This window comes from Panthera uncia (genome assembly GCF_023721935.1).
Source record: "Panthera uncia isolate 11264 chromosome A1 unlocalized genomic scaffold, Puncia_PCG_1.0 HiC_scaffold_16, whole genome shotgun sequence".
Lineage (NCBI taxonomy): Eukaryota > Metazoa > Chordata > Mammalia > Carnivora > Felidae > Panthera > Panthera uncia.
Genome location: NW_026057576.1, coordinates 68,862,873 through 68,889,611, shown reverse-complemented (window position 1 = coordinate 68,889,611; position 26,739 = coordinate 68,862,873). Strand labels below are relative to the sequence as shown.

The window sequence follows — 26,739 nt, the reverse complement described above, 5'->3', positions numbered from 1 at the left end:
TTCAGATCAAGCTTATTAAAGAAGGATTTACTAAAGATGTTCCTGTAAAATTAAACCGGATATTTTAGGAAACCAAATTTAAAAGTGCTGGTACTGTTGTTGGCCTTTTTTTTTTTTTCTTTGCATCTCCTTATTTGGCAGAAGGTTCTTTTCACTGGAACCCAGCAAAGTCCTGAGCACCTACTTGATGGCAGGTGCTGAGCACCGTGACTGCAGACGGAGCTCATGTGAGCCAGGGCCTGGGGCCCCGAGGAGCAGCATTGCGGGGCAGGCCTTTCAAGGAAGAACCGACACATTAGTAATTTGTTCTTCAGGCCTGACAGAAGCTTAGCTTCCAAATACAAACAGCACTTAAAATAATTCTAGCGAGGCACGAAGTACCAATTACTACCCACCTCCATCTGATAATCTGTCAGCGGCGCTTCGAATCCGCGCACGACTCTGCCTCTGCCTCCTTACCAGCGAAGTAGGAAATGGATTCCAAGAATTGCAGAAGCAACTGCATTCGCAGCTGCTGATCCTCAGTGACCTCGTCCTCCGCTGGGAGAGCTCACTCACTCTTCAATTTAATGGTACACTGTGATCGCTAACTGCATCTGGCACAAAAACATCATCATTATTTTTAGCCCTTTTTTCTTAACGGGAAACTTGCTTCACAAAAACACAAAAAGGCAAGGATGGGTATCAGCTGATGGGCTTGTGGCAGCCACACCCACCACTCCCAGGGGAGGGAGCCCCAGCAAAGCCCTGGGGATGTGGGCCGGGCAAGAGGGACCCGGAGAGCGGCTGTCACTAAGGTGCCGCCCCCCCCCCCCCCCCCCCCCCCCCCCCCCCCCCCCCGCCAGCTCATTCGCCTGCCCAATGAGAGCCAAGAGCAGCACAGGAGGGAGCTCCAGACCTCTAGCCCCCTGTGGGTACTGCGCGGGCTCCCGGAATCATGAACGGCCACAAATGGGAGTTAGGTCCTCAACCAGGAAGAAGTAGGTAATCAGAGTATACAGTGGCAAATGATAATTTCATGAAACCGAGGTAAAGAACTGGGGTTTATATAAAATGTTTTAAAGGATCACAATGAAATGCTAGTATTTAAAGTCTACTGGCACAGCCAGTAGCCTCTTATGTACATTGTCTTCATTCAAAAAAAGGGCAAGCTAATATTTAGACAAATGCTCAGTTTTATTGATTTAATTTTGACACTAGGAAATCTCACAGCAGAAGTACAAATCATATGTACAAGTATTTATATCAATAAAAATTTCCATTGGTGATATTTTGGCAGAAATGTTGGTTTTGACTATATGTGGAATAAATATGACCATGTAAAATCTGCTGCACAGGGGTGTTCCTGCAAAATGCTTGACTAAATTGAGTGTGAAAGAATAATAATACAAATGGCTAATTAAATTGGGTGATGACGGAAAGGCTATAAATACTCATTCCAGTTCCACGAGCAGATCTCCTTCTCCAACTGTGTCTCCAGCTTTACAACGCACTGATTTCACCTTGAATTAAAAAAAAAAAAGGAGGCGGGGTAAAAATTATTAAGTAGACCACGAGGGAGATCTCCTCTTCCTTTTCTGGAAACGAGGAGGCAGCCTGGCAGGCTCCGGAGCACAGGTACAACAGTCCTCTCCTGCCGGCAGAGGAAACTGTGAGCATAGGGACATCGTTGCTGGGGGCTGTGACTCGCCACCTTCCCCCGCCCCGGCCTGTCCCCTGCTGTCCTAAAAGCTGCTGGCGCAGGGGGTCTCTGCTGCTGTCTGCCTGGGCCCAGCGCTGGGTGCACCCGGGGGTCTGTGCAGTGTCCTAAAAGCTCAGTGTATTTATGCCGGATGAGCTCTCAACAGCCAGCCCTCCCAGTCTCTTCTACAGCATCAGGTGCTAGAAATGGTCTCTGAGAGCTAACGGTATATACTTGGTTTAGTGTGAAACCCAAAACCAAAAATAACCACACAATTATACACGAGCCAAAACAAACTCCTTAGCCTGAGATCATAAACTTCCTTCTGACGGGAAATGAAATCCTCCAAAGACATGTGGCTGCAGGGATAGTACTGTATGGCCTAATGTGGAACAGGCACTGAGCTCCCACAGCTGTGCCACTGTGCCCTTACATTCTACTGATTCCTCTCAATTTTAATCAAGTTTTGCTTTCCCGAATTTGTGTTCCGATTTAAGATGAGCAGGGAGATACTGGAGTGGAGATGAAGCAGTCTTTTGATTTCTTGGAGGCTCTGCTCAGGCATGGAAACAAACGATGGGCTAGAGCTTCCTGGCCATCTGAGCACCTGGCAAACAGGAAGAACGTCCCGGACGGCGGGTTCGGGGCCCTGGCCTGCGTCCCCACTGCTCCACTGGGAAGCGGAGGGCTAGAGGGGCCTTTTCTCCCTGGAATTCAAGCTCTGGGGCCTTCATGATGTGAACATGTGCAGTGGCCACTTCAAAGGCCTGGTAGGTGCTATTGGCACTGAAGCGGCCGCCCTTTCTGATCTGAAGCCTCCGATGTTTGTATAGCGTGTATCTTTCATGCTGCGATTACTACATGAGGACCGGTTTCCATTGTGAACGTTTTCTCCGGGAGGAAAAATGGCCCTCCAGATAAGAGCTGCCAGTCCCCAGGCTCACCGGGGCCTGCTCCTCTGTGCAGGGGCCTCTGGCCACTCCTGGGCACCCTGCTGGGGAGGGGCAGAAGGAAATGGGATGGGCAGGAAAGACTCCAGCTGAAAGGGGTCAGGCCAGAGTACAAATTCACCCAGAGCCCATCGACACCCTGAAAGCAACTCTGGGCCGCCGATGGCCAGGGATCAGCGAAGTTCCACATGAAACCCAGAAGCCACCGTGAGGCCACGGGGCTCAGAACACACTGACAGACCAGGGCTCCACGCTCCCTCAGGGAGCTAAGACAGCGTTCATTTTTGTGTTAGTACTTCAGTCCAGCAACACGGGCCCTTGGCACGTAACGACATAGACATATTCTGGATCCCCCCAGATAAGGCCAAGTCTTCATCATGCCTGGAAATTTTTTGACACTAATGCAGCATAAATGTTAAATTAACCCTAGGGAGCAAATGCAATGATTTCTACAGGAACAGAAACGATTGTTGGTCCGCTTTTAGAAAAGAAATCAGATGTCGAGAGCAGAATTCCCAAATCATGCGATTCTCCTCTCCCAAACACCACGGAGCCTGGACACAGCCCATGACAGTCTCTTCCAGCCTGACCAGCCAGCTCCAGGCCCAATGACCATAAACTGGGCCTCTGTCCCCCCAGCCAGGCCTACTGTCTGCATATCGGCCTCATTTCTGTTTGGGCTGACAGAGGCTGTATCTCTCTGCAAGTGACACTGTGAGTTGACAGCACCTCTCTGCCAGGGCACCCATGTCCCCAAGGCTTGGTCTCACTTCGCAGGTGTGGCCGCAGGGCAGGATGCCTATAGTCCTCTCCCCTCCCCGCCCCACCCCGCCTCCTCCAGGACACCTGACACTTCCAAACCAAACCCTCCTCAGAAAAGGCTCATTCTGCTACGAGTGGCATCTTTTTAGAAGCAGGGGGAATAATGAAGTTATTATTAAAAGGACTTTTCTTTATTCTTCAAGGAGAAACCACATTTAAGAAGTTTTACTCTTAACAAGTTTCAGGACAAATATAGCACCTTTTCTCCTCCCTAAATCATGCCATCCCACATGTGTGCATGGGGCTTTCAGCTCCTCTTGATCTAACATTGAATTGTTCTCTTTGCGGAGAAATTATCTTGAAGAGTTACATTAATTTTTGCAATCTCTAAAACCATTTCCTGCTGTGTCACCTGAGTCTCAGATAACTAACTGCCTCCAAGACAGATGTAAACATTAAAAATTAAAGAGTCCTTAATTTGAAAGACATGAAGGTGAAGAACAATTGTTCTTGGACTACCTGCACATCGCAAAGACTCTCCACGAGGCAGGGACACACGGATGCAAAGTGAAAAGAGTTCCCAATCTTAATGTCCTGGTGTGCTGGCAGGGGTCACCTCCACGGTCCCTTCCAGGCCTACCCATCCAAGATCCAAGGGTGGAAATTCTGCTTCCTGTCACAGAGCTGGCATGGGCTACTGGGAACTTGGGGACATACCTTGCCAGTTTTCCCAGCTGTCATACTGTTCTGCATTTTCATGGCTTCAATCACACAAATTTCCTGGCCTTCTGCTACCTGGAAGAGCGAACAGAAAAAGGACACACGTTTTAAAATCGTTGTAATTTTGCAACAATGCTCAAGAGTGAAGCCATCAAGAGATTCTTTGTCAAATGCTCTGAAATGTTATCCAAACAGCAGCAACGACCTCTAATACTTCATGTTCCAAGTGCTTCTTGGGGGACAACAGAGAAGGACCATTTTCTCTATCATCATCAAATACTCACTGGAAAAAAATCCCTGATGTTGGAGGATTAGGGGGGCTGGTTGTGGGGTCTCCCCTGGGAATCAGTCTCTGAATCTGCCTTTGCTATAGAGATGTGGCAAAATGGGATGTTTTCCACTTAATGTGACACGTCCAGATTTGGCAAATCTCTACATACAGAGAAATCTGGGGTTTCTGGGGGCTGGGAGGCAGAGGGGAGTGACCGCTGGTGGACACAGCATTTCTTTTAGGGGTGAGGAAAATGCTGTGACGGTTGCACCCCTAACTGTGAAGCCATGACAACCACCAAGTGCATGCTGTAAGGGGCCAAACTGCACTGGATGTGAATTTTATCTCAGGAAAGCTGTGACCAAAAAATAGTGTTCCTGTCTATCGCCTTGGGGGGGGGGGGGGGTGCCGGGAACAGCAGCCAGCCATAGGGACCACGGTCTCAACTTCTGCAGGACATGCCAAGTAACAACCAGGTGGCTCCTGGAAAGTGCCTTCCAGAACAGGGAGGGATTTCTCAAGCTCTGCCCGGTCCTTGCAAGGAGACCGGTAGCTCCCACAGGCACTGGCTGAAGCTTCACCTGCCTTTCGTGGCGGGGCCAGTCCAGGTGGAGCTGGCATGAGCTCCCGGGGCTAAGCCTGGGGCTTCCAGCAGCAGGCAGCTGTGACCAAAGGCCGCTCTGTTTATTCTCTTCGCTGCCCTTGATGGGGAAGCATCAAGGAGCGGGCTGGATTTTTCTCCTCTGAAAAAGGGCCTCCTCCCAGTCTTTGAAATGGTAAAGTTGTTTCCCAGGGCAACTGGCTGGCTCTTCTGGGGTGCTGGTGGGCATCCTGGGGTGGGGCTCCAGGGCACTCACACCACCAAGGTGGCGCTGGCCCAGTGTGGCAGGAGCGCCTGGAGAATGTTCTTTCCTGAAATCCCCAGATGATCTCCGAGCTCCCCCCCACCCCTGCCCCCGGCCCCCTGTGTGGCACAAGCTGTCTCGCTGGCAGTCAGGGCTGCCTGCGCCCCGTGCATTCCTTTCCTCCTCTGATCAGGTGGTGGGCTGCCTTCTCCTGGCACAGAAACCTAGGACAGGGGCTGCCAAAGCTGCGGGGCTGGCACGGAGGAGAGACGCTGAGCTGGGGAGCTGGGCTTTGAAGCTCTGTGCTCACTGCCCGTTTTGCTTCATTTTCTCCTGGCATCTGCATCCCGCGGAGAGCGGAGGATGCGCACGTGAGGGCCGCTCATCGCAGGGCAGGGGGCAGCAGGTGGGCGTTGGCACACGTGCCCCCTCCAGTCGTCGTTCCGGGGCTGTTTTTCTTTTCAGAGGCAGGCGGGGCCCAGCGAGATGGGAGAAGGGCGACTCCCTTGGAGGGGCCCCGCTCACAAGCCCCTGGTGGGCCTGCACCGCGGTCTCCTGGGGGCTGAGGGGCCAGAGCCGGCCTCTCTGCTCGGCGTCCCCGCCTGACGACTGGGCATCCTGGCAAAAGATGCCAGGGGGGATTTCTGGAAATGGATCTGACACCCAACACAACAGAATGTAAATTCTACCCAAACTAACCAGCTCTCCCCTGTCCAGCCCCCCTCCCCCCGCCCCCCCCCTCCCAGGTGCTGGTAGCTCTCTCCTTCACAGCTGGCCTAGTGCCCATGGTGGGGACCTGTGTGAGCTTGCCCCCCTCCCCGGCCTCCCACCGAGCCCTGTGGGCTTCGTGGGGGAGGGCACACCCCGCCCCCCACCCCCCCGTAGCAGGTCTGTTCCCTGTTTGCTGCTCGGCCTGGCTCAGGGTCTGCAGGCCAGACCGAGCGCCCCTCGCTGTTCTTTCCGGGATCTTCAAGTGAAGTCACAATTAATGCAAATATGAAAAAGAAATAAACTCCAGAAGTTTCCAGCGGTCACACCAAGGGGGCAAGACCAACCTGACAAGGATACCATAGAACCTGTGCTAAAGGGCAGCGGAGCCCGGGCCACGACCCGACATGAGCCGGTCACACTGGTGCTTAGACCAGGGCCCGCTGGAGCACGGGGCAAGTTCACAGGATTCTGCTCTCGCCACCCCCGGCCATCCTGCCTGGCTGGCCCCGGGCGCCCAGAGCCTGCGTGATGTGAAAAGAGGTGCCATACAGGTGACTCAAGCAGAGGTCCCCAATCACACTACTCAGAAAAACAAAACCTGGGAGAGGGGGGCAAGTCCCAAAGTAAAAATACTCTTATTAAGTCCCTCTGGCAGTCTGATTAAAAGGACTTCAAAGAAAGCGCCTCGGATTCCAAGGGGCCACTGGCAGCACTGCCTCGAACCCACATCCGGTTCCTCTCCCTCCTGCTTCCCCCCTGGTCCCTTCCCTCCACCTGCCAGTCTGCATCTCTACTTCGGTCCGGGTGGAATGTGAAGTACTCACTTCTCCCTCTCTGTTCACTTAGCAATGGGTTTTCTAGTCTGTTTTCACTCATTCATCCCTGAAAGAGAAAGAAGTCTTGGAAGTTGTCCCTTGAGACCCCACAAAACAGAGAGGTCCGTCTTGGTCAGCAGAATCGAGTCACACGCACACGCGGACGTGTTCTAAATTCACATTATGTCATCCCTCAACGACCCCAACCGGAGGAGCTACGTGGGGTGGATGCCGAGGTCGGGGACCGCGGGCCACGCTGTCAGGGCGCCCCACCCGGGCTTGGCCCGCCGCACCCAAGGGCATCCCAGGGCCCCCCACCCCCACCCCGCGATCTGGGAGCCTCCAGTCCACCGGTGGTGGCTGGCCTGCCCACGGGGCTGACGGCTGACGAGGTCGCGGTGGCGCCGCCCGCATTTCCCCAGGTGCCTGCGAAGCCCAGGCAGGCGCGGCATGGGCCCGGAGCGCTGACGTGGGGAACTTGGCCCCGACGGCTCCACGTGAGCGCGCGGCTCCCGAAGGCTCCGTGCACACACTTCTCTAACACTTTTGTGCATCATCTGATAAAGGCTCACTGATTGTGACAGGAGGTCTCCGACGTTGGGCTTACAAAATGGTCACAAGCCTCGCAAGTCTTTTCGATAAACCTAGTCAGCCTGATGTCCTTCTCCGCTCCCTGTCTAATTGGTGTAAAGTTTGGAGGCCTGAGTCCTGTATCTTTCATCCGGCTTATTGCGTCCTCTCCTTTGACATGGGGTCAAGGTTCACATTCGCATCCGATTATCAGAGCGCAGCGCTCATTAAGCGGGGGCCTGCCTCGCTCCAAAATGAGTAAGCTGGAGAGAAAACTCAGCCCATTTACTCAGCAGATTTTAGCATGTTTAGGAGGCCTGAATGTCACCCGGCAGTGCTCTGCGCTGAAGAGTTTCAGACATCTCCAGCTGATGATTAATTGTGAGTGATGGGAAATAAAATCCAGTAAAGCCAGCTGCTTGCCATGGTCGGCAAAATGACTCTAATGGATATAGGCTGCCAATTTTCCAGTTTTACTGGCAAGTCTTCCAAGTGTAATTAAGGGAAGTTATAAATGATATGGAAATCTATCAAGTTCCATTTATTTTCAGAGGACTCTTTCCCCAGAGACTTTTATCTTCAAGCTTATAGTATGCTTTGTTGTGCTAATGATTTAAACCCCTTCTTATTTCTGATTAAAGCCCCCAATATCCTTCTCCCAAGTTCGCTTCCCTCCTTCCCCAAAGATGAAAAGACACAGACCCTTCTCCAGCACACGTCCCTCTTGGAAAGCACGCGAAGATGGGGACACGTCTGGCAACTTGTATCGTGCTGACTGCGAATGCACGAAGAAGGCTCAAAGAAAAGTGCAGGAAGAGCGCGGGCAGAGAGAGGGGGAAGAAAGACCTCCACCAAACATAAAAGGGAGCCCCCAAAAGTCCAGACTTGAAAGCTGTGCTCGAGGGCAGACATTCATCAGAAGGTGGTGTAGCTCACTAATGTTATTTGATTTGGAATAAAAGCATGAAAATGATGGCAAAGGCCTAAAATTGGAGATGTAAAGGCTGACTGCACAGTATCCCATTTCTCAATTTCATCCTTCAGAGCCACAAAATGGGGGTGATACAGTGCCGGGATGAGGTTTACAGTAACAGCTGTGCTCTTCCCACACAGGGGAGGCCCTTCTAATGGGCGAAGGTCTGTTTGGAACAGACGGGGAGAAACAAAACAAGGTTCCCTATTAAGAGTGTGCAGTCCTATTTCTGATAAAGAAAATGATTACGGGAGTCGGCTTTCCTCTGAGGTGGGTCCTACCCTCTTTTGTCGTCCAGAACCAGGGCTGTTTTAAAGGTGTTATCCTTTAAGTGGAGGAGAGAGGACATAATGTCACGGAGGGTTTTCCCCCTGTAAGCCTCCTCTCCGGCAACTGTAAAGAAGGCCCCGGAAACGGTGCCAGTGGCATATGGCTTTCTACTGTGCTAAACATTCACACAAAAGACAGGTTCATCAGTCATTGTGGTATCTGGATAAAAAATTAGCTCCTGATGGATGGTATTTTGAGCTTACCTGCTGCTAGTACATTACCAGAGAAACACAGGTTTTGAAGCCCACATGACATTAGAAACTGCAGACCATGAAATACGACACGTGCAGGAGCACATAATGTACGCCAGATTATACACAATAATAAATAAGCTATTTAAACCCTCTGCCTAAAATTGGGCCCGCTGCAAGGAACCCTGGGTCACTTCTACGCAGGCCAATTAATGCACAGCATCTGCTGTATAGAAGCAGGGCACGCAGCACTTCCGAATGATTTCAGCAATTAAAAGAAAACTGTTTCCTGCCTGTTCAGACAGCAACTGTTTCAATGCAAGAGTGAGCACCAAATCACTGTGTGCAGCTGAAAAATTAAGTCCCCTTTTTGGGGAAGAGGGGTGGGTGGGAGGACGAATTTTTATGGAAAAGGGAGCCTTCTTTTGTTGTCCTACATTCTGTGTTTTTCTGCCAAATTAGACAGAAGGCTCGGAGGGCTTACCGGCCTGCTGCAGGCTCCCCTTCTGGGCCACCCGAAAGCGCGGATCAATATCAACCCTGCTGACGACTCCACAAAAGTGAAAATCCTTCAATTACATTTTTAAAGGCTGTTCTACTTAGAACACAGGTGCCTGAATGCAATGCATTTTACGGCCCTTAGATCTGAAGAAAGACGCAGTTAACAGCCACAAGAAAAAGGCCTCTCAGATTTGGTTAAAAGGCACTGCTAGAATCTGATTATAATAACTTCCTCTTTCTGAGCTGGTAAGATAGGCTGGTAAATATCCCCTGATATTTCCTGAAGAAGAAATGTGCATTCACATCCCAACATCTTCATGTAAAGAGGGAGGGAGGGAGACCCGGGGAGATGGTCTAGTATTTAAGCAGTGATGGAAGGAACCGTCATCAAATTTACAAAGAAAGAGGAGGCGGGCAAAAGAAATGCCACCAAACCCCTTATCTCCAGTCTAAGGCCTCCAGCAATGGGTTTGTGCTCTAGCCGCCTGCTCACGCAGGAGCAAGGAGAGGTGACACCTCAGCCAAGGCTGCCGGCTGGGGGGACTCCAGGCCCCTGCCTGCGCAACGCTGGCCCCGCTTCCCCCCACCCCCACCCCCGCCCAGAGCTGCCTCCCTGGGTCTGTACAGTGGGCATGGAAGCAGGGAGCAGAGAGGCTCCGGGAGAGAATACAGAGTCATGGCCAAGATAAAAGTCTAGTTTTCCTTAAAATGAAAAACATTTCAAAAAAAAAAAAAAAAACATTTCTCCTTACTGCCTTCTAAGTAGCCAGGAACTGGAGCCAAAGCCCCCAGAGTTAGAGAAGAACTTAACAGTATCTTTAAGGTATCAGTCTGGATCCTCTACCTCTGTGAAATATGCTGTTTTAAAGTCCTCGGTGATTCAGTGTTTTTGGCTTTTTTCTCTTTTTTTTTTTTTAAGCAAAAGGGTGAGAAAAGATCTCGAGAACTGCCATCTTCAAAAATGGTTAAAATGATGATAACATAACCTCTAATCCCAAGTGGATCATTTCTTGAAAAATAAAATCAAATGCCCAACTTGCAGAAGACTCACCTACAATATTTATTGATTGATCTGTAAAATATTTCTCTTATAATTATCATTAAGTTACACTGTGAAAATTCTCAAGTGGTTACCTCCAATAAAAATTTGCCTAAACACTGAAAAGCGAATGTTACCTGGAAAAGATAAGAAGGCCAAATTCAGGGTAGCCATCACTTGAAGAAGACAGGACAGGAATCTGATGAGGGTAGGGAGGGGCCACGGGCAAGTCCACAGTGTGAGCAATGTTTTATGGTTAAGTACAAGTGGAAATACAGGAAAGGTACGCAGAGAGCATGAGTACTTGTATTATTCTCTGTAACTTTATGTTTGTAATATTTTGTAATTTAAAGTTTAGGGGCGCCTGGGTGGCGCAGTCAGTTAAGCGTCCGACTTCAGCCAGGTCACGATCTCGCGGTCCGTGAGTTCGAGCCCCGCGTCAGGCTCTGGGCTGATGGCTCGGAGCCTGGAGCCTGTTTCCGATTCTGTGTCTCCCTCTCTCTCTGCCCCTCCCCCGTTCATGCTCTGTCTCTCTCTGTCCCAAAAATAAATAAAAAACGTTGAAAAAAAAAAAAATTAAAGTTTAGAAATGTTAAGTAATGAATGCATAAATTTATTTATACCTGCTTTAAAATACGATCTGAGGTCTAGGTGAAAAACTGGCATCTTTTCAAGTAAACTGCGATAAAACATGAAAATGTAATTATTGTCGTGATTTCACGAGTGTCCATCAAGATATCCAGAAATTGGAAAATCCATCAGTCGAGCCAGGGCCTCTGCCAGGGAAAGACACCATTATCATTATTATACTGGGCTGTACGGGGCATACAAGTCACTGCCAGATAAACATGTCAGGAAGGCCCATTCCAATGCCATCTAGAATGCCTAAGAGCAAAAGAGGCTCCAAGTCTGTTTCTTCAAGAAATGAAAACTAAAGGTCTCTTGCCAAATTTGACATGCACTTTCCCCAGGATCAGCTGTGGGCTCAGTTCCAGATGGTCTGGGGGCAGAGGGGGGTATGAATGCCACACTCTGAAACGGCGCACCTGTGTCTCATGATCAGTGGCCATCCAACTGCTTGGGAACCTTCCCCCGGAGCCCCTGCAGGAGCATGTGCAAGGAGGAAAAAAATCAGGGCTAACTCTGGGGCCAGCGGCGGGGTGGGGGGGGGACTCCCACTAATGATCACAAATTTTGTCTTCATTGGTGCACGTTAGAGTATATAGTTTTGTGCCCAAGACCCCATGCATGACAACAACAGTCCCAAACACCTACTTCCCCTGCTGCTAAAGGTCAGTGCCCTCACCGAGTATATCTCCCTTGTCTTGGCCCCACAAAAATACCGCCAAGCCTGTCTCACTAATACTGAACAGGGTAAGTGGCAAGAAAAGCAGCAACAGGTACTTGCTGCCAATCTATTACTGGACCTGTTCTCACAAACTAGTAAGTCACAAAGTGGTAATTACCTAAGTGGGGACACAGCCTACCTCTGGTTCAGGTCTCCACTGTTACTGTAATCAAGAAGACGAATATTTCTGATGCAAATCTGAGATGTCTGCTTAACTAGAACCCACCTCAGAAGAAATCTTGATTGATTGCGACAGGAAAGTCTCCCCTTGGGTTGCCTCATTTTCTGCTTTGTTTCTCGTATCAAAGGACTAACAAAACAACTCTGCTCCTTACTGACTTTATGCCATTTCAGCAGCTCTCAGTCTAAAGCTGGCAGGTGCACTCTGCCATTATTATGAGAGAATATGTGTACTTAATACTGTTGTTCGACAACATCCTAAAGATAGACATTTTAAAATTAAAACAAGTTATAAAAACTCCTGGCTTTGATTAAAATGCCGCCAGTGTATGATGGTGCTAAATATACAGGAAAATAGGGATTTCTTCCAACTGAAATGAAAGTCCGTTGCAAAATTATTTTCAGACGGCTGATTACCAAAAAAAACAAAAAACAAAAAACAAAAAAACAAGAAAACAAAAACAAAAACAGACAAAAGCATATGAAAGTCATTCTGCCAACTGTCTTCTGAATTAAATGTGTGTCTCCTGACTTTCCACAATCCGCTTTCTTTCTTTCTTAGTGGTTTGCTGGTATGTGTTTGACTGTTGATTACAACCCCCTCCCACTTGTTCAAAAAGGCTACTCTACCATCATTTGAAAAATGATTTTACTGCCACATTTAATGTTAAATACTATGTAACAGACACTGAAAGGATATTAGAAACTTCTGCCACGTGAACCCAAAAGAACACAGCTTCTGTGCTTTAGGAGGGGAAAGACTTTCCACAGGAAGCTCTCAGAGTGCATTTCTTACTTTTGAGCAGCCACCCCACATCATTTCGCCCTGAGGTTTTTTTTTTTTTTAACTCTGTTAAGATTGTTTGCCTCACAAAACAGATTTATTATTTATTATTTATGTGATGCTTTTGTGGAACACATTATTGCCAGGAGCTCTATTCTAAGATTTCTCAAGTTTTACTTAACCTGAATATAAAAATATCAGATTACTGGAATTCAAACTATAAAAAAATAACATTTCAAAGAAAACGAGAAGAGCTGTAGGCCCCTATTTGTTTCTTACGTCCTTGTTTTCCTTGAAAACACACAGGGATGACTGATTCCATTATCTTTCTACTGATACAAGTGGAACTTTGGCTCAGCTATTGTTATTGCTAAGAACAATACAACATGCCCGTGGCACTAAAACAATTTAAAACCACAAAACTTAAAAGTTACAAGTATTATTTTCTCATAATGGCCTCAAGTAAGCATGTGCCTTTGGTCAAAGGAAAGTTTCTTGTGTTTTAATTACACAAGGCAGATTTAATGATAGAAGCTGCTGTTAAGAGCCCAAGATGAAGCTTCTCACCCTGCATTTGGGGAAGGGAACGGTTTGGGACACTTCTCACAAGTAGTAACTCAAGAGAAAATACTGTTTTACCAAAACACGACGGCACAGAGTAAGAAAGGAAGTTCAGCAAGGACCAAAAGTGGCACCGGAAGCTGGGGCGAAGAATTTAAGAAGGTGTGCACTCTCCCTGACCAGCCTAGGCACACGCGTGCAGAGAGCATTTCTAAGTAAGGGGAACCACACAGAGACTAGAAGCCAATTCACTAGGGGTGCACACCCAGACTTGGACTTTAAAGGACTACATAAAGTAGAGGTCCCATGACCCCACAGTAACATTTTTAACAGTCGGTTCTCAAATTAAACCATTCTTGAATACCCACATTTAATGACTGGTGGTGGTTTTCAATATCTGAGCTATCCCAATGAACCAAGGACTAACCCCACGTTGTTCCAATTTACTAAATGCTTTGCTTTCCCCCATTAGATTATTAGCCAGGACACGGAAAGTATGAAGCCTAAACCCTTCTGGTGTCTGGAGAAGCCAGACCTGGAGAAAGCAGTTGCTGGAAACAAGGAGGCTACATGCTTCCCGGTTCTCTGCCCCAGGAGTGGTGCGGGGGAGGCCAGTGCCAAGGGAGGAGCAAGACCGACCACAGTGTGAGCCCCTCTTGCCCCCCACCCTGCCTCTGGTTTTGATTCAGGTGTTGGAAAAGTAAGGATTTCAGTTACACTTATTTTCTTAAGTGCAAATGTGATTTTATAATTAAAGCCACACAATTAGGACAAGCTCAGGATGGCAGCCTATGTAGCTTCTAGAAAAGGCTTAAGATGAAAAATGGGAAAAAAAGAAAGAACACACCACACTGTTTACTAACCTGCACGTCTAGTTGCTGGAAGATTCCACTGACTGCTCTCATAATGCAGTGAGTGGAGGCATTTTTACAAAATCCAAATAGTATATTTGACACACAAGATTACATTAGTTTCAGGTGTACAACTTAGCGATTCGACGTCTTGGTGTAAGCATTCTTCATGTCAAGGCCAACGAGCTATCATCTTAGGACCCTAACCCTTTAGAATGAAGACCAACGAGGCAAACCCCTCCCCATATTCAACATATAAATGTAATTTTATGTATCACTTCTCCTAAATCCTTAATAAGACAGTCTTAATGAGGGCTTTCTTCCAGGAATGTCAAAGCCTTTAAAGTAAATATAACAATTCATAGCTACTGAGCCTCTCCTATGCCTTTCTAGAAGAGTGCGTAGAGTTCTGTTTCTATATCATCAGGTAAGAGCAACTGCTAAGTCAGTTTTCTGACTTCATTTATCAATTTCAGGGCTCATCATTTAAAGAACAAACTGATCGTTTTCTTTTTTTCCTGATCATTTTTTCTTAATATTCATTTATTATAAATATTTCTCTAGAGGCCAATGCAAGCTACATGAGTTTTTCTCCATGTGATTTTACTAAGTATATTAATAAAGAAATACAGAGGAAGTTCTAATGCACTCTTTACAGGAAAGTATGTAAACTCCTGTGATTTCACTGAGACACACAATGGAGTCACCGCCATACCATCCATTAAAGACTATCATGTTGGGCCATGATTTTCCAGCACATAAATAAAAATGCTAGTATTTAACTGTCCCCTAGAAATCTGGTTACATCTTTGTTTTCTTTTTACAAATTTCTGCTGCAAATCAATAGAGCTCTCTCTCCATGCTCTATGAAAATGCATCCTACCAATCTGTCCATAACATGTTATGGTGACTCTGAACATGTGAGGAAATACTAAGATAGCTTTGATTTGTGCCTTAATGTCACAAGGTCGAGATGAAAAGCTTCAAACTGTGATCCTGAATTATATGTATCAAGTTACGGAAGTGCTCTGTACCGCACAGTTTATGGAATTAGCTTTCCTTAGCCCCAGAAATCATAGAGAGTTCCCCATCAAAGGACTATTGCTTGGTGTCGGTTCTTCAAGGATACTTAAAGCACAGAGAACTAGAAAGCAAATTGAAATTTTAAATAAACTACTTCCAAAATACTGCATTTGCCAATTAACAGAATGACTCTGGCCTTATTTCTATTCCAGTCCCAGGTCTTTGGTAGGGGAGACACTCAGGGATACTGTTACTAACCCAATTCAAATGTGAAGCAGTTGGACAGAGAATGTGCAAAAGCTATTTAGCGGTTTTGTGGGGGTGGTAGGAGTCAAGAAAGAGCTGCACGGAATGTGATCCCGCTTTAGTCCGCCTCATCCCACAGACAGGCTCGGTCCTTACCATGTCTCCAGGCTTGACAGAGACGGTCACCACCACGCCAGGCATCGGGGAGCGTAGAATACTGCTTGTGTCCTCAGCCGCTTTTTCCAGCATAAATTTGTTCAATTCTGCAGCCAGTTTGGTTAATATATGCACCTTGTACTTAAGGGGGTAAAAAAAATGTAAGTGAGTTTAAACGAACTTTTCCTCAAAGGTAGCATTCTTTCAGAATCAGATTTTTAGCTCTGAAATTTAAATGATCACATCTTTGAATTCAATGGTTTTTAATTATTGTACAGATAAACAAAATATAGTCATTTTGTTTCTGGCACATGTTGTGAGCTGGTTATTTAAGAAATTTCTTGAAACGAGAACAACTCCAGTAATTAATTAGTGAGAAATAGCAGTCACCCTGGAAGAGAAACATCTCAAAACTTTTGTAAAGAAAACAGTGAGGATTTTTCCTTATATTCCCTTCACTGCTCACAAACTTATCCCAATTAACACGGATTCTATGAGCTGGCTGGGTCAGCAGGAGGGAGAGGGGTGACTCTGCGGGCACCCGCCAGCAGATGGCAGCAGATTGCTGTCTCAGGCTCCTGTTCCCCGCGAGAGCGGCCGCGCCACCAAGTTAAGACAAAGGGTTTCAGTGTTCGTTTGGGGCAAAATAATATTTAAAATTCAATCTCTTTCTAGAGGCACAGTATGTTATATTCACTACAGAAAAAGTTAGCTCTTCTTTTTGGGCACAACATGGCATAGTCTTTCCAACGTACCAAGATGCTTAGGGTAGATAAAAATGAAATAGAAGGACTATCTTCTACACAGAGAGACAATAATATCAGACTTTAAGCCATTGAGAGAAACATTATGCACAAGCAAGTATTTTTAATGGAACCTTTTGTAGATGGTTCTCAAACAATCCAGCAGGTTCAAGGGAGTTCAGTCAAACAGAACATTTCTAATAAAGAGAGTTTCTGCCTGGCAGGGGAAAATATCCTGGATCTCTATGAACAAATAGAAGAGCCACAGTTTGGTCTACCCAAAAAGAAACAAACTCAGCTGGTTTGAGGAGGGGTTACTCAGTGAGGCTGAAACCAGCACCTGAAGATTTTTGAATTCCTTCGAAATTGCATCTCCCTTGGGTAAGAGAGATACAACACGGAGGCAGCTCCATTTTGTTCGAGAAAAGATGCTGTAACTCAAAGCCGCCTGTGGGCATCATGATGGCAGGGATGCAAAGGCAAAATAGAACTCCCCCTCTAGTTCTGTACAGGCATGGCGGAATTCCTTCTGGGTGCTCTTTGTGGGACTTGTTCTAAAAGGGCAAGGGAGACCCCCAGGAGGAGCACCGATGGCCTAAGTTCCGCTCAGATTTGCCACTGTGACAGGTTGAATAATAACATCTTTTGCATGTTTCTTTACTCCTGAGTGTGTGTTTTGCAATCAAGACATACAAGTGTCTGCCAGTTTCTGAAGGATATGATCCTTAAGTGAAATTACAGTGCAAATAAAAGCTTTTTGCTCCTATTAAAATTCATCTGAGTCCTAAGTGGCAAGGAGAGTGCATTGTGCTGTCAGTCTAATAAACATTCCAGGCAGAGGGACTACTTATCAGAGATGAATTGTACCTCAAAGTCTTTCATTAGACCATGGCGGGGGGGGGGTAGGGGGGTGGACGGAGAAAGAAGGGATAACATAATTGTACCAAATTGCATGGTTTTCGTAGCTGTGCTCTGTCTGCCTTAGAAAAGAAAACCCAACACCCCTAGGAGCAGGAGAGTCCACAGCAAAGTCACTTTTCTAGCTGGCAGCGCCCTCCCCGGCTCCCAACACGTGACTGGTCAGCACTGGGCCCAGCTGTCCAGGTTCAGTGTAGCACACAGATCTAGTTTTTTCCCCTTGTTTTTTGTACCATTTGACTACAAAATGTGAAGTCTAAATTCAGGGAAAGGCTCTTTCTGCACTGTGAACAATATGATTTATCACATTTCACCACAGTGGACAGGCTTAAAACTTAATTTTAGCTATATCACAAACAAGCCTTAATGTAAATAAAGAGCTGAGATCGTACCGAGCTCCATTTCTCCCCCAGAAATTACAAGATCCTGACTAAAACTGGATCCTTTTACTATTTTTATAATTTTCCTATCTTTTGAATTCCTTTCTCTGTAGGACTCCTGCTTTGCTTGGAAAGAGATGTAAAAGAGTCACAAAACTCAGCGCCTTTAGATGCAGTCTTTGTTATTGATGAGATGTTCCTTTTCCTCTTGTATTTGTTTATTGTTCTTAAATCTGTTTGGGGGATAAGCGACTTATTGTAATCACAAGTAAAAAATAACAACGGGGTAAATGCCTCAGGAGAGGCCTCCTTGCAAATAGTTGGCTAAGAAACGACCTTTCTGAATATAAAGAGAGGAGGCAGCAAGAGGTTCTCTTTTTAAGATTACCTTTGATGTGTCCTGACCCCTTCAGCGTGCCCACACAAACACGCCTCTTAAAACAACGTCTTGGCTCGGCAGCCGTGCATCGGACGCGGGGCGCGCTGGCGGGATGGGATCTAAGCGGGTGCAGCATATGGGCCCATCAGAATGAAGTGCCTGGTGAGAGCCATAAAAGCTTTTTGCTGCCCCCAGAAAAGAAGTCGTTTAAGAGTGTACACTACGGCTTTCAAAGCTTCTGATCAAAACTGCTATTTATTGGTTTCTCTGATTCTTACGGGGCTCAGGCAGAGCCAGCCAACGAGCTAAAAGAATTCAGGAAAATGCCCTATGACGCGCAAAGAGTTTGGTTTTTTACGCTAGGCATTTAAATATTCCTAAAGTGTTCCGTGAAACCTCCCTGGAGAGTTGTGCTTTTAAGTTGTTGTTGTTGTGGTTGTTACTGTTTTCAAGCAGATAAACCACAAACTTGAGGTTGTGGGAGTGGGAGTCCAAGATTTTAAAGGTTACTTGATAGGACGGAGAAGTACAATCCTAGAAGAACCCAGAAGGTTCTCACCCTGCAAGGTCACAAGAAACATCTGTGGGGCCTGAACTGGATTCGTTCTGGGTTCTTCGGTAGATGGAACCTCACTGTGGTTTTAGGGAGGTGCTCATAAACCACAAATTATCAAGGTCCGCATGGAGGAACTTAACGCTGAGAACAGGTGCTCTCCGGGGGGTGGCCTGGTCAGCTCAACCCATGTAGGAAGGACAGTGATGGGAGGGAACATTCATGGGAGGTGTTCTCTAATGACCCCAGCCAGAGGCTCTAAGCGAATGAATTTTATGGTGTCTGTAATGTAAAACCATGTCTAACAAAATTTCTCCCAAAAAGTTCAACAAGAAAGAAAGAGAAGGGAATCACACCAGACATAAAGGGTCAGGAAGAAAACTACAAGAGATGGACGCTTAAAAGGAACACAATGGAATTGTTTTTACAATGAACATACGGCTCTCAGGGCTCTCAGCATGGAACCTAATGAAGGGGGAAAAGGTGGGGGCAGAGAGCCATGGTAGTTGGGGGAGAAGCCATACGTGGTCATGGTTTGGGGTGGGGGGCGTATATGCTTTTTGGTCAGGTTGGTTAACAGAAACATCCTGCAAATGGGCAAGCCCACCCGTGCCAGGCACACACACAGCACACGCACACGCACACCACCACGTAAAGCAGCCCTTGCTACGGCTACACTGCACTAGATGGTCACACAAAGTGCCTTGCCGCTGGTGTCTGCGCCTCCTTAGGGAGTTTAAATCCGTGTGCCTCTCTGTACGGCCCTGAGATTTACCAGAGACTTCACCAAGTCACACACCCCGAGTGCTCGCACCTGCAGGCCTTGGAGGCCTATGGGCTCCCAGCAGGATGAATGCTTCCAAGCTGCTTTGCATACTGTCTCAGTTGTGATTTCACCTTAAAGTAGCCCACCTCTGGTTTCCACTCCTATGCCATTCTTCCAAAACGATCAGGACATGTGCAGTTGATGAACTGCTCGTGTTTTCACACGGCAACCGTGGGCCATCTCAGTCAAGGGTAAATGGTGCACTTTGCTGGGAATTATGTTACATCAGTTCCCAAAACATCCTGAAGCACCGGCCATATACTGTATATCAACCCTCACTAAGTAAGGGAGCAGATGCATTTCTTCAGATATAAGGTTCTCCTCTTCAAAGTTTTCACCTTCTGGTCCCAAGGGTCTCCAACATTAAACTGCCTTTTCATTTCCACGGTGTGGCAGTGAGAGCTAACACTCCAACATGCCCCTAAAAATCTACTTTCCTAACTCTGAGCTGGAGAGCAAGTGTCAGTGTTCTTAAAGTGTCAGAAATGACTAGCTGAAAAAAAAAAAAAAAAACTGAAAAAAAAAAAAAAAAAAAGACACATCTTTAAAAACACTGGAGTTTCAGAAAACTAGAAAAAAAAAAAAGCCTCACTAAATATACATTAGAACACTGAGGTACATTTGGAGTCTTAATTCAACGGTTTTTGTTTTGTTTTTTGTTTCCCCCATTCCTGAGTTCTTTGTGGGATCACTATGAACACTGGAGGAAAACCACAGCAAGGGGTCAATGCCGTGCAAAATACAGCAGCATCGGGCCCAGCCAAACCAAACCGACCCTGCAAGAATCTGCAAGAAAAAATCTGCAAGAAACAATACCCCAAACAGAGAGAATCAGAGCCTGTGGCTGCCCTTCTCTGGGAGAGCCCCCCCCCCCCCCCCCCCCCCCCCCCCCCCCCCCCCCCCCCCAACACACACCCCGGGCCAAGAAGGTGAACCGAACAGGCGGCTGTCCCCGAGTCAGTACAGCTGCAACCACCGGAGCAGCCCCTCAGCATAATGCTGTGACAACTCCATCCGCACAGTCTCGAGGTAGCTGTCAATCAGGACGCATCATTTAATCCAACAGCACTCGGAGGACTTTCTCCGACAACCCACATGACAGCATATCTACAGCTCTATTTATATCAGCGCCCGGTTGTGTTTACAATGCTGTGGCAATTAGAAAAGATGCAACAGGCAGCAATATTATGGAGATTTCCAGTTCGCAGTATTGCCCCGTAAAGTGTGATCTTGCTTCGCAGAGTCAGGCTAAATGACAAAAGGCTATTTTCTTCACTCTCCGTGCTCAGACAGCACTTCATTTGCAGCTAGCTATAATTAGATTAATGGTGTAGTGCAGTACAAAGCCGGCCCACTTCACATCAGATAGCATATGAATTAGGACAAACACTTATTTCAATTCCAGGCAGAGAAAGCAATGACTGGGGTATTTAGCATACCCTTTATGGTGGAATGAGATGTTAATTGTGTACCATTACCTCTAAACTGCTTGCTTGTTGTATAAATCACTGTGCTAATTGATGCCGAGATAGAAATGTAGCCACAGGCAAGAAAGCAAAGGAATGAGAGCTGAAGATGTTGGATAAAGGATTATCGAGTAAAACCATATGGAGATGAGGTTCCTTTGAAACCTTTCCTTTCTGCCCAAGAGCACCAGTTCTTAAAAGTACAGAAAAACTCTTGTACTAAGAAAGCAAATTTCATTTTTCACATTCCTCTTTAAAAGCACCCGTTTCTTTTCGAAGTTCCTGTCTGTCAGCAATCTAAATAAGAGGTATGTGGAATTAATCTGAATATACACTTACAAACACAAGGAATGTGCAGTTTTCAAATAGTGAGAACTCCCTATCTGGGTCTTTGGCTCATGGGTTAATAAGGAACACCTGTCAACTACCTGAAGCAGATGTTTCCGACGCATCCACAGGGCAAAAATAAATTCTTTCCCAAGACCTGACCTGGAGTTGTTCTTAATAGACCAAAACCAAACACAAAAATCCGCTGGTTTCGGTGTGGTGTGTTATCTACTCCATTTGCGTAGAAAGAATTATTCAGGATGTGAGTCCAATGGGACAGGCCCATTCTGATCTGCCACTGAAACAATGATTTTACTGACATCTGACTAGGCCAGTTCATGATTTTGTATGAGAGTAAGGAATTAGAAAGGAAATCTTGTTTCTTGTCTGGCCCCCTAAAACTAGCAAAACATAATAAGCAGAAGCACATAGTCATTTAAAAGCTTCAGTCTTGTTGTAAAATGCTACCCTTCTCTTTGTAAAATGTCCTATCAGTGCTCAACAGCTCCTATTAGGGTAAAAACGAGTGTCTCAGAAGTACACACATAGAAACCAAATGCTATACTCAAAAAGTCAAACTGTTGAAGGTCCACAGATAAACATGCTCTTTGGAAGTTTATAGATCAAGCGCATGCACTCCATGTACGTGATCACAATTCTTTTCCTAGCAAAGCAACAGTCAGGTGCAAATTACTGCTGTGCACTTTTTCACAAATCCAGCTGCTTAGTAATTAGCACTGTTATAACAAACTTTTACACAGAGAGCAAATATAGTGGGTCGACTAATAGTTCAAATTCTCAACTTCAGAGTAACAGTTAACATATCTGATTCTCGCAAACACACTTTTGAGAAACGCACGTTTGAGAAACACCGTGTATGGTTTAGCCTTGCGAAATCCAAATATCACATCGACTTGTAAGACAATAAAAGAACGTCCCAAGAAACTGCATCATCTGGATTGAATTATCACCACTGAAACCTGGAGAAAAAAATCCAGAGCTGCTTTGGTGGGGGCAAGTCCACCTTTCACTGGACCATATAGTCTTTATATATCAGGAACACCTGCGTTGCAACCGCCATGTCAAAGAGTTTAAGGTTTAGGTCATTGTGCTAATAAATAAATAACACGTGAGTATATATGCATTACAGTACGCTTAATATAATACTTCAGTAAATACACACATACACAGAGAACAGGTACATGTATATAGAGTAACATCAAGGGTCCCCAAAATGGAAACCAATGCCGACAAAATAGTGTGATCTGTGCTGAAGTAACACCTCCCAAGCGTGTGGCTAGGTGACATAAATGGAAGTGCGCTGAAGAAAAGATCTGGAAAGCAGTGTAAGGGCCTGCCCCCAATCATTAATCACTTGTTTGGACCATTTAAACTAGAGCAGTACAGCCTGAAGCAAAACACCAACACACCCCTCGCTTGCAAGGCTGCGAGGCTGGTGTTAACAGGAGAAAATATATGGTTTCTGATACTGTGACCCCGTTCCCCAGCGTTTGCTACCTTTAATTGAAAAAGGCAGTTACACACAAAGTAAATCATTCAGTGAGGTGAGCTGTTTAATGACACATAATTGATAATGTCAATATGTGGCAGTGACATAATACGCCACTTTCAACACTGGCCCACTTATGGTTATGAATCAATCTATGCTCCAGGTTTTATTCTCTCACTGCTAAGTTGGTTCTCAAACTCCAGGCTTTTGCTGGGCCGATCAATGTGCCACAAGGAGCCACAGTGGCGCAACGATCTCATGAAGGACAGTTTTTGAGGCAAGAATCACAAAAGGAGAGGTGGGAGGTGAATTCCAACAAAGCAAAACAAGAAAAATACGTGAAGCCCACTTCTGCACCGCATCTTTCAAATTCTTGCTAAAAAAGACCAAGTATCCTTAGAGAAAAGAACTAATCTTAAGGCTGATATCAAAGCCTTTGAAGGAATGAGTAAGTTCGTGTGTTTCTCCGGCTCATTCCCAAAAGACAATTTCCTCGGAAGAGAAAAACATGGGGACATCTGTCAATCATGTAAAAATCTAACCTAATTTGTTTTTCCAATTTTGTTTTTCCTCAGAAACACGAGTCCTTCCAATTCTAATATCCTAAGATCAGCAACGCATCTTTTGTCACCATAGCACTGAAAATTAAATTGCAACTTAAACATTAAACCCGGCACTTAACCAATCCTATTTCCTCAGCTGTGTTCCACGGAGTTACCTTCGTTGCAATTTGAATCACTGGTGTCTCAAGATAGAGCCAAAACTGAAGGAAAAGCCACAGAACTACCGTACAGGAAGCCAGCCCGCTCCCAGTTTGCAGGACAGCGCTGGCTGCGGGTCCTCAACGGGTTTCTGGAAGAGCGAGTCAGTGAATGGGGGAACTTCCCTGGTGCCCGGCGCTGTGGGGACGCAGTGTGCAGGTGTGCCAGGATAAAGGGGCCCAGCCTCTGCCTCACCCAGGTGCCCGCAAGCTGTCTAACAAGCAAGTACATATGCCACAAAGGTAATTTGCTGGAATAAGTGGCACTTTCCCATCCACAAAGGCAAGTCCATTGACAATGTTCTGTACAGAACTCACAAAACAGAACACACGCATTCTGTTTGATCAGGAGTCTCTGTGACACATTATGACTATAATGAGTCATTTCTTTCTTTTTCATACAAGAAAAATATTATAGATCTTTGAAAGCCTTGTGCTCAATTATGTAACAATACCAACATCTGTGAACAGTACAGGCTGTTTCTATTCTGTATCCTGAACAGTTTTACGTAATTACGCATTTATGAGGTATTTGGTAAACCAGTAAGAAGGTACCTTTTTAAAGCACTATATAATTTGGGGTACAATGAAGTGTTCTCTTGAAAATCTATAATTAGGGCAGCATCAGCTTACAGAAAAGTACAGGAAGTGTTATAAAAACACAATTATGTAAATAAGCACATAGGTAGGGAAGTGTACCATTTCGCTATGGTCCCTACGCCTCCATTTCCTCCTCTTCTATTTGAATTGTTCTGTGCTCATCTCAAGTTAAAGTAATGTTGTCTACAGGGCACAGAATAAGTGAACTCTGGGGGAAAAAGATAGGGATCTTGGCCTTCCCTGGAAAGTTCTTTAGTCCAGAGATGGAACATCAGAGATCTGGGGAGTGTGCCGATGCCATGGGGCTGTTCAACAGTGCTCTGGGCTTTATATGGATTTTTTTTAATGATACAATGTTCTTACTAGTATGAATTCACTAAAGAAACTCAGAATCTAATAAGGCAAAATGTTAGCTTATATTGGTCAGAAATTTGAAACTAAAATATTTCAAGGCAAAAGCAAACAAAAGTACAGAGGATAATATTGTGGAGTAAACTGTTGGCCAAGAAGATGAAAGCAGAAAACTAAAGAAGGGCACAGTATGCCAGCCACCCCAAAACATGCCCTTTCGCTGAAAGGATTGCTTTGAGCTGAAAGCAATGAGCTCTCTTCCCTCCCCTTCTGGTCTAGAAGCAGGTGTCTTTCTCTCATACACAAGGAAGAGAACTGCTCCAGAGCTACTCTTACGGCCTGAGAAGGCTCTTATCGGCATGAGAAACCACACTAAAAATACCATATTTATCCTATATTTCCTAGTTACCTTCCCACAACTTACTCCCACCCCCAGAAGTCCCAAACCTCCTTTCCTTTGTCCCCACACTATAGTGTCCTTTGTTAAGATAGTATAAACCCCCCACATTCTAAATGTCTTATTTTACATTTCTTTGGGAACTCCCATGTATAAGTGTAACATAATCTATTTTTTTCTTTTGTTAAGCTGCCTTTTGTCAGTTTGATTTGCAAGGCTCCAGGCACTGAAATCTAAGAGGTGAGAAGAAAAAGTTTTCATCTCCTACACAACCCAACAACCCCTGGTCCAAAGTACTGGGAATGATCTTGTCAGGGAGGAAGAAATTTCCTCTGCCATTCAAGGTCCTTCTAGCTGGATTAAGGATCAGGTGGACATAAGATGAACAGAAGATCAAATTTAAAATTGTAGTTACAGGAAATCCACACAGACATGAAATCGCAAACACAGGCAAAATAAGGCATCTCTGTCATGTTGAACACTGAGGAGAAGGGGGTATGGGTCTGGGACCTCAAAGGGAAGGAATGTAACCTTTAGGAAGAATGAGAAAGAATAAATGTTTGGTAAACAAGTGTTTGCTGGGCCACTCAGAAACAACAGAACATGGAGGACTTGGATCAAACAGGCCTTGCTAGCTTCCTCCCTATCTACTGTACCTGGCTCAAGGTGTAACGTAGTCATCTGTGGTGACAGCTCTCTTCCTGGAGCAGGCCCCCTAACTAAATTCTTTTTAGGCAGTTGTGCGGGAGATAAAGAGCTTTTCCTGAATCTGCTGGGTTTTGATTGCTTTTAACTCAAAATTATCTTCATACCAAAGGGCCCATTTTGCTGTGGCCTGCCCTTGGCCTGTGCAATCTATCAGGGGACTGCTTAGCAATTTTATAGTTTAGAATTCTTACATATCTCAGAAGTTTAACCCATGCTACTAAGTGGACTTCTGGCATGTCACATGTTGCACATTATACAGAAGATACAGTATTGAAGACAGACAAGCCCTATAAAGCCATGTGGACAACAGAGGTAAAAGGAGATGTGGCCACCATACTGGAAGCAGAAGAGAGTTCAAAGAAAAAAAAGCACAAGTCTTTGAAGCCAAATGACCTGAATTTTGATATCCCAATAGATTCACCTTTTGGCCAAGTGATCTAACTTCTCAGAACAAATCTCTTCATTTCTAAAATCAAGATAAAACATGGATTAAATGACTGAGAGATTAAACTGAAAAAGTTTTGCAGACTAAGTAGCAAGTGCCTGACAGTAACCACTCACCAAATATGATTTCCTCTTTCCTTCCCAAGTACCTCTGATTGTCAAAGAAAAGACAGTGGTAGTTGTGATTTTTTTAATTGTGTATTGTAAAGCATCATGGAATAGCAAATTCTATTTGTTACAATTCTAGTTCTATGGTTCCACATTAAGGAAATAGACTAAATTTTTCAAAATGACACCTGGCTCTAAGATCAAAGAAAAGAAGTTGGTTCTGATATTAAGAAGGCATCCAGATCGGGCAGTGCAGGATTCTATGGTCATCCTTTCCTTAGATAATGTCATACTCAATTAGTGAAAGAGTATGGTTCATTCATTCAAAAACTATTTATCACGCACATATGGGCAATATGAGAATACAATATAAATAAGAAAAATTGGCTCCTGACCTCAAACACCAGAATCTGGCCAGAGAGAAAAGACATTCATAAATAACACAAATATAAATATAGATGAGGACTATAAATCATGTAATCAATGTGAGGGGAGCTTTTTTATGTTAGCCCCTCTCTTGAAATGAAGTGAAAGGAAAAACAAAACACTTTTTCATACTCAGAATACTCTGGCCACTAACTGTGTGGGCATTTTCCCCACACCAATTCAATTCAGTTCTGACACTGTCTACCTGCAGTTAGTGTCAGACCTCCCAGGTTAAGGGCTCAGTCCCACAAGACTGGCCCCACCTCAGATGCCAATCACAAGTCCAGGCTGTCACCTGTGCTTCTGATGGACCTGCTATAAATAAATTGGAGGCT

General features: G+C 45.6%; 1 protein-coding gene and 1 long non-coding RNA gene across 5 annotated transcripts in view; both read right to left on the bottom strand.

Annotated features, from left to right (window-relative positions):
• Positions 1-96: 96 nt before the first annotated feature.
• LOC125933926 (uncharacterized) lies at positions 97-782 on the bottom strand. Its single transcript, XR_007461160.1, has 2 exons — positions 396-782; positions 97-273 (listed from the first exon to the last, which is right to left on the bottom strand). It is a non-coding gene; the product is annotated as an uncharacterized LOC125933926 (long non-coding RNA).
• Positions 783-1,155: 373 nt separating this feature from the next.
• The window catches only part of PCCA (propionyl-CoA carboxylase subunit alpha), a 483,211-nt gene continuing 457,627 nt past the window's right edge, over positions 1,156-26,739 (bottom strand). For all 4 annotated transcript variants that reach the window (XM_049647162.1, XM_049647160.1, XM_049647161.1 and 1 more), the window contains 3 exons: positions 15,509-15,649; positions 4,111-4,188; positions 1,156-1,502 (listed from right to left, as the gene is read on the bottom strand). In XM_049647162.1, coding sequence (XP_049503119.1) covers positions 1,434-1,502; positions 4,111-4,188; positions 15,509-15,649 — 288 coding nt within the window. In that variant the 3' untranslated portion in view covers positions 1,156-1,433. The remainder of the gene's footprint in view (positions 1,503-4,110; positions 4,189-15,508; positions 15,650-26,739) is intronic.